The 14744-nt window shown below is 38.8% G+C and overlaps 1 protein-coding gene and 1 non-coding gene across 10 annotated transcripts in view; one reads left to right on the forward strand and one right to left on the reverse strand.

Moving 5' to 3' along the window:
* Grm7 (glutamate metabotropic receptor 7) overlaps positions 1–14744 on the forward strand; it is a 920878-nt gene that overhangs the window by 287066 nt on the left and 619068 nt on the right. For all 9 annotated transcript variants that reach the window (XR_009591906.1, XR_009591904.1, XR_009591905.1 and 6 more), the window contains exon 2: positions 7403–7619. Coding sequence is in view for 3 of the 9 variants with exons in the window: in XM_060383884.1 (XP_060239867.1) it covers positions 7403–7619 (217 nt within the window). In the remaining 6 variants the exon portion in view is untranslated. The remainder of the gene's footprint in view (positions 1–7402; positions 7620–14744) is intronic.
* On the reverse strand, positions 36–142 carry LOC132654495 (U6 spliceosomal RNA). Its single transcript, XR_009592135.1, has one exon. It is a non-coding gene; the product is annotated as a U6 spliceosomal RNA (small nuclear RNA).

Consider the following 14744-nt stretch of genomic DNA (forward strand, 5'->3'; position numbering starts at 1 on the left):
AAGCAGTCTCTGTTCCCATTACTATGGAACCCACAAAAAATATGGAATGATTCATGAATTTGCATGTTATCCTTGTGCAGGCGCCATGATAATCTTCTCTGTATCACTCCAATTTTAGTATATGTGCTGCCGAAGCGAGCACAAGAAAGCTATTTTTACGTCTGAGAAATTGATGGACACTTACTATCTGCCCTTTGACCATTTGTGAGGTTTGCTTTAACTGCCAAAGAAACACAACAAAACTTCTCTGCTGATGTCTAAAGGGCTACAAGAATCTATGGGTAGAGAGTTATGGAATTTAGAGGACAGTTGATTCTATGATTCCTTAGTAAAATAATGGTAATAAATTACTCACTGGAGCCTGTGGGCTCAAAAATAATAACATTGTGGCCAAATAGACAAGGCACAGGTCTCTACAGAAAACAAATGTCTACCCCTTTAAAAAATCTGTGCCACTACTGCATCCATGGGCCCATCATGCTACACCAGTTCTTACTGTAGCTCACAGTAGCTGGGTAAGGCCGTTAATGTCTCTTTTCTCTCAGCAGCCTAACTCGTGCCTTCTTGTGTTCTGAAAGTCAGAAGGCAGAAAAAGGCTTCTGAATTGCTACCAACTTGATTTTGTCATGTCCTATGAACAAAGATTGTGCTATCTTCAACACCAGGGTTTTGCCATTAAGTTTATGTGGGCACTAAAAACAATGGCAAGAGGTTGCATTGTTTAGGGGATTTCAGGGCATGTTTGACAAACAACTCAAGTGGTATGCCTTCGTTACTTTTTTATCACCATAACAAAAAAAAAAAAAAAAACAAAGCAAAACAAAACAAAAGGTGAAACAAAACAAACAGCACAAACAGAAAACAAACAACCCCAAACCAAAAGCAAGTCAACCAAATTATGACAAATGCAGCCTATAGATGGAAGTGTTTTTAATGGGGTCTTGTGGTGTCAGAGGAAGAGTCTGTGATCATCGTGACAGGCAGCATGGTAGGAGGCAGGCTGGCAATGGCTCTGCAGTAAGAGCGGAAAGCTCGTATCTGATCCACAAGTAGAGGCAGAGGAGATCTAACTAGAATGGCAGGAATTTTTAAAACATAAGGGGCAAAGCTACCCTAGTGACACACCTCCTCCAGCAAGGCCACACCTCGTAATCCTTTCCAAACATTTCCACCAACTGGGGACCAAATATTCAAACACATGAATCTATGGTGGCCATTCTCTTCCAAACCACCACATGGAGGTATCCCATACCTGGCACTTAGCTTTTTATTTGTCAACCAATTGAGCGTAATAGTTTATCCTCTGTAGGGTAAGTCCAATTCAACTATTTTATATGAAAAATATAATTAGTAAACTTGAATAAAATAAAACTTAAATAATAACATTTACTTTCCACAAATGAACATACAGTGGTATAAAAATCTAAGTTCTACCCTAATATATGACTATAATTCAATTATCATGAAATTTTAATGGACATTTCTGGGCAGTTTAGTATCCAAGTGGGTTCCATAGTAATGGTCAGAGGGACTGCCTCTGACATAATCTGATTGGCCTGCTCTTTGATCACCTCCCGCTGAGGGGGGAACAGCCTTACCAGGCCACAGAAGATGACAATGCAGCCACTCCTGATAGACTAAGATCAGAAGGAAAGAGAGGAGGACCTCCCTTATCTGTGGACTTGGGGAGGGGCATGTGTGAAGAAGGGGGAGGGAGTGTGGGACCGGGAGGGGAGGAGGGAAGGGCTTATGGAGAGATACAAAGTGAATAAAGTGTAATTAATAAAATAAAATTAAAGTAAAAAAAAGTTATTCTAAAAAAAAAGCCAAAAAAAACCCAAAAAAAAGTTATTCTAAAGTTTATATCTAAAACTCAAAAGATGCGGTTACTCAGGGTACTTTTAAAACATCAGTTTAAAGAAAGAATACACAAAAATTAAAACAGTTTTTTACATACTCCAAGCTCATAAAAGCTAAGATAATTAAGTTGGCCTAAGATTTGCAAGCTAAAAATAAGATGTGCATGTCATATTCCAAATATCAAATGATATAGAATTTAGAATTTAGTATTTGTGGGTCAGTGAGATGGCTTATAGGAGAGGCACTTGACACTCAAGCCTGCTTGATTTAATCTCCCAGAACCCATGGGAAGGTAGAAGAAGTACACAGGTCCCAGACAGTTGTCTTCTGGTCTCCACATACATGCTATGGCTTGTGTGCCCACTCCTCCCCTCTCCCAAAAGCAGTAAGTTAAAAGGATTGAGTGTATGGCAAGGAACAGCAATCTTCCCTGGAAGCAAAGCATGACTAGTTGTTTAACAGAGGTGTTGGGGCAACAAGAACAGCTTTTGAGAGGATTTTCTACCTCATTAACCTGAAATAACATGAAGAGATTTCATCAAAAACCAAAAATATTCTGTCACTTTGAAGTCGCATGCTTGAGCATTTGTAATGAAACCGTGGTGGATGGCCACCATGACTCTATCAGCTCTGAAGGCCTGATTTTGAGTTAGAATGATAGTGAAGATTTAAGTGTTTATAAATATTCAGTGAAACTAAATATCCACGTTAGAGAATTATGCTAACACACACATACACACATACAAAAGAGAAGATCGGGGAGGCAGGAGAAGGAGAGGAATGTGCAAGGTAAGGAGGAAGAAAATTAAATTTATTTTTTTATTATATGTGTGTGTATTCAAATGTAAAGACAAGGGTATCAAGGAGATTCAAGAAAACGTTACTAGAGATCCAGGGCTTTAAACGATCTTGTAATTTCAGTTGTCATTCTCTGCATTTCCAATCATTAATATATAATTTTCTAAGACAACGTAAAAAAAAATTCATCCCAAATTTCATTCCATACAGAATAAGTTGCAGTAGGTTATTATCCTATTTTACACTTATAATTAACAAAATTATTCTTCTGTGATCAGCAAATTTTTATCAGAGGAAAAGGATAATACAGTAAGATGCATTTTCATTTCTGTGATCAAACATTAGAAGCATCCTCAAAACAGTGGCTGATAAGCCTGAAAATCTGCTTGAGAGCAAGAAGCTGAGCATGAGGCCTCATCACCGTGTAAATATGCAGCATCATGTATCACGGGTTATAGAAATTCTCTGTTCTTTCATCTCTATTTCCAGGAGGGTTATCTCTATGCAATACATTTTGATCTCAGAAGTGAAATCCATTTGATCTTTAATTCCTTACTCCAGGATCATTATATGCCCTGTGTTGACATAAGTAAAATATTGAAGAGGAGGTGTGCATGGCTCTGAATTGAAACTTGGATCTTAAGCCAGAGGTTATTTCTCACACATCCTGAAAGGGATGGACTTCAGATAGCATTGTCAAAAGATAGGTAATAATAGGAAAGGAATCTACTTTACCAAGATTTTCATGACAGTAATTGATGGATAGTTTAGAATTTTTTTTTCATTGTGGTGTTTTATAATTGTGATGTTTCTCAGCAGCTACATAAATGAAAAATTGAGTAGTAGATTGGGTTTATCTTTATTAGCACTCTTTCAGAAGTGGGGAGGGAATTGGGCAGGGACAACATCTGGGCATCATCATAAGGCTTCCACATTTCATTAAATGAAAATTAATGGAAATGTTCTGACACACTTGCCTTGTATCTTTGCACTTCTTTTTTAATTTTAATTTTTATTAATTACATTTTATTTACTTTGTATCCCCCCTGTAGCTCCTTCCCTCCACCCCTCCCAATCCTACCTCCACTCCCAGTCCCACCTTCCCTCCCCCTTCTCCACCCGTGCCCCTCCCCCCAGTCCACTGATAGGAGAGGACTTCCCTTCCTGCTGATCCTAGTCTATCAGGTCTCAGCAGGAGTGGCTGCATTGTCTTCCTCTATGGCCTGGTAAAGCTGCTCCCTGCTCAAGGGGAAATGATCAAAGAGCAGGCCAATCAGTTCATATCAGAGACAGGCCCTGTTCCCATTATTATGGAACCCACTTGGACACTGAGCTGCCATGGGTTACATCTGTGCAGGGGTTCTAGGAACAGGAGACATCTTCATGAACAGAACACGAACAGCACAGGCTCTAAGAGCAACAATGAATAAATGGGACCTCATGAAACTGAAAGAAAATCTTGTCAAGTCCCTCTCGCCACCAACACCCCATGGTTCTTCCTGAAGCACTACAAATGAAGATTTTTTTCTTTCCCCAATAATTAAAATCTCTAAACCATTAACACATAAGAGCCCTAATTGTCAGGGTGTTTGTTTGAGCATCATCAATGTTTTTAAACAAGTTGAATAGTTGTCTCCGAATACACTCTAAATTGAATTTCAGTGATATCATAGTCAATGCTGTGAGCAGAAATCCGCTTAGATGCTAATAATCTATTGACCTTCCTTTTGTATGCTTATTATTTAAGATTTTAGCAAGATTTTCGAAATTAGCATAATTAAGTGTTCAATTGTTTGTGGAGCCCATATTCACGATTGAGTGGAGATACTAATTCATATCTATGTTTTCAGAGGTCATGGTTGAATTCTGAGGCTCAGTGCATACTCCTTGTATAAAATGAGCTAAGAGAAAAATAGTACTACATAGTATAATATAGTATATGATAGTGTAGGATGTTTCACATTTACTAGAGAAGGAACTGCCTATGAAATTTTTAGAACACAATGTATATATTATAAAGAGGTTAGCATATAATAGACTGCTTCTAAAGCAGTCATCCCTGTAATAAATGTGAAACTGTCAACTTGCTTTAGGACACAGGGGAGAAAGCTAACCTGTGCTGTAAAGAATTTAAGAAATTGTAATAGTTATTTTCCTGTTGCTGGGATAGTATACGGTGATTGAAAAAAAAGGGGGGGGGGCAACTTTGGAAAGTAAAGTTCTATTTACGAATAGAATTCTGGAGGTGAATAGAATCCATCATGATAGAAAATCTATCCAAGAGGTCAGCCAGGCTGTCAGGGAAGCAGAGAGTTGGGCCAGGCTACAAAGCTTCAAAATACACCTCCACTGATGCACTTCTTTCCACAAAGATCAATGTCTGAAATGTTACAGAACATCCCCAAACTGTGGTGACAACTGGAGACCAAGTATTAACAATATGAGCCTGTGTGGGACATTTCACACTCAAACCACCAAGGTCAAATGTGGAGAATGGATAACCTCAGTTAGGGAAGATAGTCCATCCTATATTTCCATAATTAGCCCCCCAGGTCATGAAACACCCACTCAGTCCTGGCATCATGTTGAACAATGCACATCCCTGCCATGTGAGAACAATTAATGATGCAGCTAAATCTTTGAGGTAAAGGCACTAGATAACAAAAGGCTCAGTCTCTGATCTTAGCACTTGCTGATACTCAATCTTACTCCCAGTGGCCCTTGAAATCCTGTAATTGAGTTAATCAGGGAAAGACCTCAACAGAAGACACTGAGTCTTCCTAATCTTAATTTGTGCTATGAATTTGGGTCAGAGAACATTCTTGCCAATGTGAGGGGGGAACAGGGAAAATCACCCTTCTGTCAGGCAGTAGAACTGAACATGAAATGTTTGTAAAAATGATCTTTAAAGCAGTAATAAGCATGCTTCAAAAGAATAAGAAAAATAAGAAAAACAGAAACAGCCAATATTGAACAGAATCTTCTGGACTCAGAAAGTCAAAGTTTGACTTTGGTATGTTCCTGGCAAAACAGATGGTTTATTGGATCAGTTTAAACAAAGATTAAAAAAAAAAACTTTTAGATATCTAAAACAAAATCATAATGAGGGGAGAATTGTCAAACAAAATTTTGTCAGTTCATTATTCTTGCATATAACTACTTGTACTACTAATCACAGGTAACTTCTCAAAATTGCTACTTTCTAGAAATCACACAGAGAACAAGTGGAGTGCATTGCAGAGCTTACCAACACAGGGATCCTGCTGTCAGATCCCAAGCTGTGTTTGTTGTTAGTAGTGGCTTTGTAGATTTCCTTAGAATGTTTGAGACTCTGTGCATCCCTGTGTGTGTGTGTGTATGCATTCGCATGTATATGTAGCAGTCACAAATATAATAGATTAATATAATTAACATAATATATATGTTACAGATCCTCACTTTGATTTAGCTTAGACTCAATGCTTCAAAATCACTCATGTAACTAAACTTCAAAACATTTATCCAATACCAGAAAAGGAGTAATTGGATACCAATTGTACTTTTTTCTATCTATCTATTTCAATTTATTCACTTTGTATCCCAGCTGTATCCCTCTCTCTTGTCCCTTCCCAATACCTTCTCCTTCCCTCTTCTACACCCATGCTGCTTCCCCAGTCCACTGATAAGGGATGTCCTCCTCCCCTTTTTGACTATAGCCTATCAGGTCTCATCAGAACTGTCTGCACTGTCTTCCTTGGTGGCCTGATAAGGCTGCCTCCCCCAAACCCCTCAAGGAGAGGTGATCAAAGAGCCAACCACTGAGTTCATGTCAGAGACTGCCCCTGTTCCCCTTACTAGGTTACCCACTAGTAGACGGAGGTGGGGGGGGCAGGATTGGGATGGGATGAGGGAGGGGGCTAAAGCTAGGGTACAAAGTGAATAAATTGTAATAAATTAAAAATAAGAAAAGGAAAAAGAAAAAGTGAATAAAAGAATAATAAATAAAAAATAAAATTAAAAAATATTAAAAAGCACATTTTTTTCACATTGTGGCCCTTAACTATAAAGTTATTTCATTGTTACTTCATAACTACAATTTTGCTACTGCAATGAATTGAACTGTAAATAACTGCAAAATATTTGATATGGAACCACAAAAGGTTTTGAGGCCCACAGGTTGAGAAGGCTTTCATGGGGACCACCCTTACCTGGGGCTAAGGATCCTGCTGAGCTACATTATAATATTCTTTGGGGAATGAATCACCACATGGAGCTCGCTTTGATATGTCCCCACAGGTCCTCAAGACTCTTTGCTCATGCCTCATGATGTCCATAAGGAATCATAACTTCTGTTGACTACCCTGGTCTCTACATACTAGGCAGTTAGGCTTCATTGGGTTTTTTTTTTTTAGCTGTTACAATACTTGGATTGGTCATGAAGCCTCTTTCTTTAAGCAGCCATGATGGTTACCACAGTGTTTCCCTGATATCCTCATTCCTCTTACTTAAGGAGAGAAAATAGAACAAGAAGGCTCTTGTTCTACTAAAGAGCATAACGAACAGATGAACCAAAGGAAATGTCGTTTTTCGGATTCATCTAGATGGTGTGTGCTTGTAGGATGGTAACTGCACAGAATGTTCACCTATGTGATGCCCTAGTCCTTTCTTTTGAGTGGCTAGTCCTCAGTGTGCATTAGTTGGTTTCACCCTCCTGCTTTGCTCTCTATGTTGCTTATTTTCTATTTATATATTTTTATCGTTTCAGATCCCTCAGATTAGTTATGCATCCACAGCTCCTGAGCTCAGTGATGACCGGCGCTATGACTTCTTCTCTCGCGTGGTCCCACCTGATTCCTTCCAAGCCCAGGCTATGGTAGACATTGTAAAGGCCTTGGGCTGGAATTATGTGTCTACTCTCGCATCCGAAGGAAGCTATGGAGAGAAAGGTGTGGAGTCCTTCACACAGATTTCCAAAGAGGCAGGTAGGAAGTGATTACATCGTCAAACTTTATCTTTTTCAAATATTTGTGATTTGTGGAGTTTTCTTGAGATATTATTAAGTAAACAGTAAACATAATCACCACCATGTCCTTGATCTTACATTCTCTATGTCCTGTGACTGAATCTTTAAGGTTTTCATCTATAACATGTAATTTTTGGAGAGATATTTTTTTCAAAGGTGTGAAACTGCAGCTTCTTGGCACCAACAGATGAACACAATAAACACTGCAATGGGTACCTAGATTCTTCCTAAGAGATGTGCAAGAAAACTTCAGTCTGTTTATAGACAGTGAGAAAAAGTGACTGCCTATGTCCATCCATCCATCCATGATGCTTTTCTTCTTGCCCATCTCCTAGGTAGGGAGAACTGTTTAGAACTATGTATGAACATCAGGACAAGGCTACCCTGGTTTTAGAAAAGAACCCAATACCTCTGAACAACTTCACCAAAAACAAACAAACAAACAAACAAACAAAAAACATTCTGGCTCATTTTATGTTTTATTTTATTTTTTCTTTTTTCCCCACTTTTGACAGGGTCTCATGTAACCAAAGTTGTCCTTGAACTAACTATTTAGCTAAGGGTAAATTTTGATCTCCCTATCTCTGCCGTCTAAATTCGTGAATTTTAATTGTCCACATCCTGCCTGGTCCTATGAAGTTATTGTGCTAAGGGAATCAATTTTTCTTGTAAGAATTTTATTCACTCAAAATGGTCAGTGACTGGTGTAGATAACCAAAAATGAGATCCATGAACAGAAGGTCTGTATCATGAAGAAAGGTGCCACTTATCTTGATGATAGGAACTTGAACATCACCCTTCACTAAACACATACCCAGTGTATATAGCAGATAAACCTGCCCATGACTGTGCAGAGAAGCTTCTTTGAGAATCTCAAGTTTTTAACTCACAGCATGCTCGATTGCTGTAATTTTAAGTGTCATTGTCCATCTGGGTCTTTCTAACTTTCTGCCTTCAGACTGAGATACTCCTGTGTCTAAGTATCCCTGGCTGACACTTACAAATCATGGACAAGTGTCATCTTAAATATCATTTCTAGGTTCAAGCAGATATGAACGTCTTACTTTGTTCTGTTGGTTTTGCATAGTGTTTCTGATTAATCATCCTATAGCTCTGGTCACATCCCCAAGACTCTGACTAGAGAACACGTGTTACTCATTCACTGCTGTTACTCTAACTGCTGTGGTTCTATCTAACATAATTAAGTTAGAAACCTTCTGATCTGGCAGGAACTTTTAACTCTGTCCTGTGGCTGGCTGTGATATGTAGAATTCATTAGTAGTAGATTTCATTAGCCCCCCAAAGAGATACCTAATCATTGTAATGACCATTTTTATTCCTTTCTTAGTCTCTTCTAATCTTGCTTTCATCAAAATGAGGTTGACATGGAGAAATGTGTGAACTCTCTGGATGGAAATAAGTAAAGTAGGCAAGGTCAAGAGAAATTGCATGTAAAACAGTAGCTCTGAAATAAAACCTGGCCACCATCTTGAAATATTTATTTGCTACTACATGGTCCCAAATTTAACACTGAGCTTTGTATTGGATAAAGTAGAGAATATAATTCTTCCTCAAAAAATATCAGCATTGTTATGGTCACCAACATGTTAAATATTTAGTAAAAGGCAGCTCTTCCTGCTTTGGGATTTAAATAAATGCTTATTCTAGCACTTTGCAAGAGACTGTGTTCTGTAGACAGGTTTCAGTGAGAAAATTATATGGTTGCTATTCCTGGTGTCATTGGTTGAAAGCATAAGATATGACATTAGAGTTTGTTATGTAATGGAAAAAGGAATGGCCTGTGTAATATTGTATGCACATTCCAGACTAAGCATTTTGCTAACCATATATTGAGATGTTCAGCTCAAAAACAAGGCCTTGTCAGGGACAGTCATTTAAAATCAAACCATCCAGCCTGCAAACACACGCCTTGAGAGTGAGAGTCAAAAAATAATAACCTGCTGCTGGAGACACAGGAGAAGACACAGGAGATTCAGCTGACATGTCAGCTAGTAGTTCTACATATTGTGGTATTCAGATCACGGTTATAAGCCACCCGTGCTATATCATGGGTGCAATTAATAACAGGAAGTTCACGTAAGTGCTTTATGGATACCCTTCTCTGATAAACAAGGAGAAAGGAGAGGCAGAGGGAGAGTTTACTGTTTAAATAGTGTAGACTAAGTTTATTCACTGTGACTTAGAGAGGAAATGAGGTTAAAAGATCATTGCATTGCTATGCGGTATTTTTTTTTTTTTGTGTGTGTGTATATGCATTCACTTGTGTGTATTGTGAATGTATGTAGGTGCATTTGCTTATGTAAGCACACATGTGGGGGTTCATCTTTCTGTATATCTTGGTCTGTCTCTCCTCTTTATCTCTGTATCTCTCTCTCTCTCTGTGTATGTGTGTGTCCTCAAAGCTGGATACTGGGTGTCTTTCTTGATCGCACTACACTTTATTTATCGAGAAAAGGCCTCTTGCTGAACCCAGAACTTGGCAATCCCTGTGAACCTGGCTAGCTAGGTATCCTTGGAGATTTCTCTGTCTGTCTTAGTCTTATGAGTACTGTGATTACATGAAACAGCTACTCCTGAGTAGATTTTACATGGATTTGGAATATCCAAATCCCTCACACTTCAGTGCTTTATCCACTGAGCCATCTCTCTAACCCCTTCATTTCTATGGACGTCTGAGGATGTATCTCCCTACTGAAAATGTGATTTTGGTATTTAAAGATACATAGTCTCAGGCATTGCAACTTCTAAGTCAGCCTACTTTATCTCTATCCAGTTAAAGAAACAATTACATATTCTACTTCTGAGAAGTAATTCCGGAAGGTGTACTTGTTAGAGAATTTGAAGAAATTTCCCAGTGTAACATCAAATATTCACTTTATTTTTCATCTACTAATTCAAGAACATGACCTGTACAAAAGACCCGAGGCACCTATGTGTAAATGTGAAGCTTTATATCATAAAACTGAGTAAGGTACTCAAGATACAGAGACCTGGATTTGAGTTATGAACTCTCTTACTTCTGTACTGTAAAGATTTGATACATGATTCACCATTTCGGTCCTCAGCATCCACACAGAGCAGATGAGATGTATGGAGTCTGCTTTGTCATGGCTGTGTAATGAATGAGATGTGGTACTGGGAAGCAGTCAATGCCTAGAAACACCTGGATGTTAGTGCACCACACTGATTCCCTATAAATATTTATTATTTGAATTTGAAAAGTTTGAAAATGACTGGAATAGTCTGCTTTCAGTCATAATTGCAAATTATATTGATAGTTGAATTACTTCTTTCTAATACATTTCAACAGTTTGGCTCTGAGAACTGTCATTCTTCTTTATAAATACTTTGTTTTCATTTTAGAATGCTTTCACCACAAAATTGAAGGGATCCTTAATCCTAATGCAGAGGCTACTCTAGGCGGAAAGCACATCTCTAGAGCTCACAGTAGCAAAGCAAGGTTGAGCTCCCTGGCATCACTCACTGGTAAAACAAATGACGAAATCTTCATTGGATGGGGGCGGGGGGGAAGGCACATTTCAACAGGAGTCTTTCAATTCTCTCTGTCTCTCTCTCTTTCTCTAATTTTTATGTGTATGTGAGTGTTGTCAGCATGAATGTATGCACCACATAGGTGCCCTGGGATGCTAGAAGACGGTATCAGATCTCCTGAGACTGGAGTTACAGACAGCTGTGAGCTGACAATGGGTGGTGGGAATCCACCGTAAGTCCTTTGGAAGAGCAGCCAGTGCTCTTTACCACTAAACCATTTCTGGAGCACCAACAGGGGCCTGTTCACATGGATGATTAGACATCCTTTTGTCTATGCTGTTAAAGTAAATGCCAACAACCTCACTCAGGCTCGGTTCTGGAAGACTTGCATAAGTGCAGCTACTACATCACGTTGTGATTTAAGGAGAATGTTAACATGATTTCCTCAGATGATGACTGTCTTGTAAAAGAGCCACATTTGTATAAATAGCCCTGTAATGGTTATTCACACAATGTCAACAAAAGCTGATTTTGCCCAATATTGTAGGGAATAAGGCAAAATTCATTCTCATTATTCCCCTCTCCCCACCAAAAAAGCCAGGCCAATATGATAAGCTAAATGCCTTAAGTTGCATTTAAAGACTCTTATTTCCTCACTGGAAGCCAAAACAAACAAACAAACAAAAAACATTTGTGAGAACGTGTCACACTGGTCAGTCTCAGATCCTTTGGCTCTTGCTTTTTTTAATTAAATTTTTATTTTGATATTAAGTACAGTTTATTCACTTTGTATCCCAGCTGCAGTCCCATCCCTAATTCCCCCCCAATCCTACCCTTCCTTCCTTATTTCCTCCCATTCCCCTCTCCAAGTCCACTGAAAGAGGAGGTCCTCCTTCCCTTCCATCTGAACATAGCCTATCAGATCTCAGGACTATCAGTCATCAGTCATCAGGACTAGCTGTATTGTCCTCCTCTGTGGCCTGCCAAGGCTGCTCCCTCCTTGGGGGCAGGGAGGGGTGGTGGTCAAAGAGCCAGCCACTGAGTTCATGTCAGAGACAGTCCCTGTTCCCCTTACTAGGGTACCCACTTGGAGACTGAGCTGCCATGTGCTACATCTGAGCCGGGGTTCGAGGTTTTATCCATGACTGGTCCTTGGTTGAAGTATCAGTCTCAGAAAAGACCCCTGTGCCCAGGTATTTTGATTCTGTTGCTCTCCTTGGATCTTATTTGTCAGGATTGTAAAAGAATAAACTGCATTGAACTTTAACGGCCTTGAAGACAGTTTCCAGGAGAATTCAAAGATACTGTTTTATGACATTATTATTATAAAAACCCAGGCACCTACAGTGTGTTAACGATGCAATGTTAACCTACATGTCAACTTTTTTTTTTTAATTTATTTTATTTTACATATGAGAACACTATCTGCATGTATACCAGCATGACAGAAGAGGGCTTGTAAGCTACCATGTGGTTGCTGGGGATTGAACTCAGGACCTCTGGAAGAACAGACAGTGCTTTTAACCTCTGAGCCATCTCTCCAGCTCCCACATGTCAACTTTTTAAAACCTAAAAATATGCTAGAACTATCCTTTTGGTATTTCGTGATACTTACTAGAAATTGTTGCTTCATCTGGCATTATTACATATTTTCAACAGAAATAAAATGCTTATGTGGAAGGGGGAAATTTCACATGGCCTGATCACTAGAGCAAGAACTATAAGCAAATGATGACTGATGAAAGAGGGAAAATTAGTTTTCTCAGGAAGGTCCCTCCTAATTGTAATCCAGTACAAGTGCTCAACCCTGAAATCTTGTACATAAGCAACACTAGGGAGACTCAGCAGGCTATGCTTCTGTATTATGCACTTATATGTGTATATGTGCAACTATAATCAATGTAAAAACAGGCTTGAATTTGAGAGGGGGTTAAGGGTGAAAACATGGGAGAGTTTGAAGGGAAGGAACAGGGAATGAATGAAGGGAGAATAAAGATGGAGAGAAATGGTGTCGTTTAATAAAAATAAAGATATAAAAATAAAGTGTCATTATTAAAATAAATTCTAGATATTCTTTGAATTTATCATTTTGCTTTTTGAATATTCTCTGTAATGTTTTTGGGGTCATAAATGCATAGCCAGAGATTTATTTAGCTGCTACACAGTCATCAGGAATTTAGACCTTGAGATTGTGAATTTGCTAATGATGCATTTTTTACATTTATTTATGTCTCTCTGTAGTGCATAGTATATGTAAGGTGTGTATGTACGTGTGTGTATATATCCACTTTGTGTTTGAGGCAGGTTCTCTCACTAAGGATTGAAGCTCTCTCTGATCAGAGGGACAGACTCGTCAGTGTGCCTATGGGTTCTTCTGGTGTTCACCTCCCCAGTGCTAGGATTGCAAGCACCTGCTGCCATGATCATTTATTATTTAGATACTTAACATACAACTCAGGCCCCAGTGCTTTACCAACAGAGCTCTCTCTCTCTCTCTCTCTCTCTCTCTCTCTCTCTCTCTCTCTCTCTCTCCCTCATTATGGGAGTTTATAGCATTGCCTTCTGTTCCTTCCTGGATGCAGCACTCTCTCTCTTTGCTGGTGCTTTTTATGATCAAGGCAAGTCAAGCCTGTGTTCCTGTCATCTAGCTTAAGTTCCATTGGCAGAACATACGCAAGCAGTATTTACTAAGAAAAAGAGAGGGAACAATTGTACTTCCTCATCTTGTCTTTTGGGGGAAAACCAAAGGAATCACTTACAAAGTTATAATTTTTCCTCTAGGTCCCCCAAAATGATAACCTGGATCTGTTACTCCTGCTTTACAATAGGTTTCCTCTTGACACTCCCACTGAAAACCAAGTGTTATAGTGTAAATATGTTAGAGAAGTCATGACTGTGCATCTTCGAATATCTACTATCCATATTTTATGCTCTGTTTAGACAGAATTTCACTATGTAGCACTGACAGGTCTTAGACACCTTATGTAGATGAGGCTGGTCTCAGATTCACAGAGTCTGTCTCCTGGGTGCTGGGATTAAACATCTACCCCACATTACCAGCCCTAATATCTACATTTAACATAAATAACATACATTACTCATAAGGCAAGTAATCTTTTAAAATATTAAAAATATGATTACCTTTTTATATAACACCATTTTAAAAAAGAAACAACAAGAAATTAGATGGTGGCATTGAAATCTAGATGGTGGTATGGAGATACAATAAGCATCCTTGCTTTTTTTTTTTATCTTGGTATAGGGAATTTGAACTTAAATCCTCAGGTTTTCAGAGCATATACTATTCTAACCTGCCTAAGGATCCTGTTGTAGACAGCAATGGATGTAATTGTCTCTTTAATAACACAACCTATTTAAGTCTATGTGGATATGCTAATGACAAATGACTATGTACATTTTCAGAAGGGAGCCTGCCTGCAGATTACGGTAAAGCTTACAACACCCAGTATTCATGTTCCTAACCTCACCTTAGTTTGTGTTCTGCTAACCAGGCATAACCACTGTCAATGAATTAAGCTTCAAGGACACAACTAGCAAGAACAATAAAAAG

Source organism: Meriones unguiculatus, chromosome 5 (genome assembly GCF_030254825.1).
Source record: "Meriones unguiculatus strain TT.TT164.6M chromosome 5, Bangor_MerUng_6.1, whole genome shotgun sequence".
NCBI lineage: Eukaryota > Metazoa > Chordata > Mammalia > Rodentia > Muridae > Meriones > Meriones unguiculatus.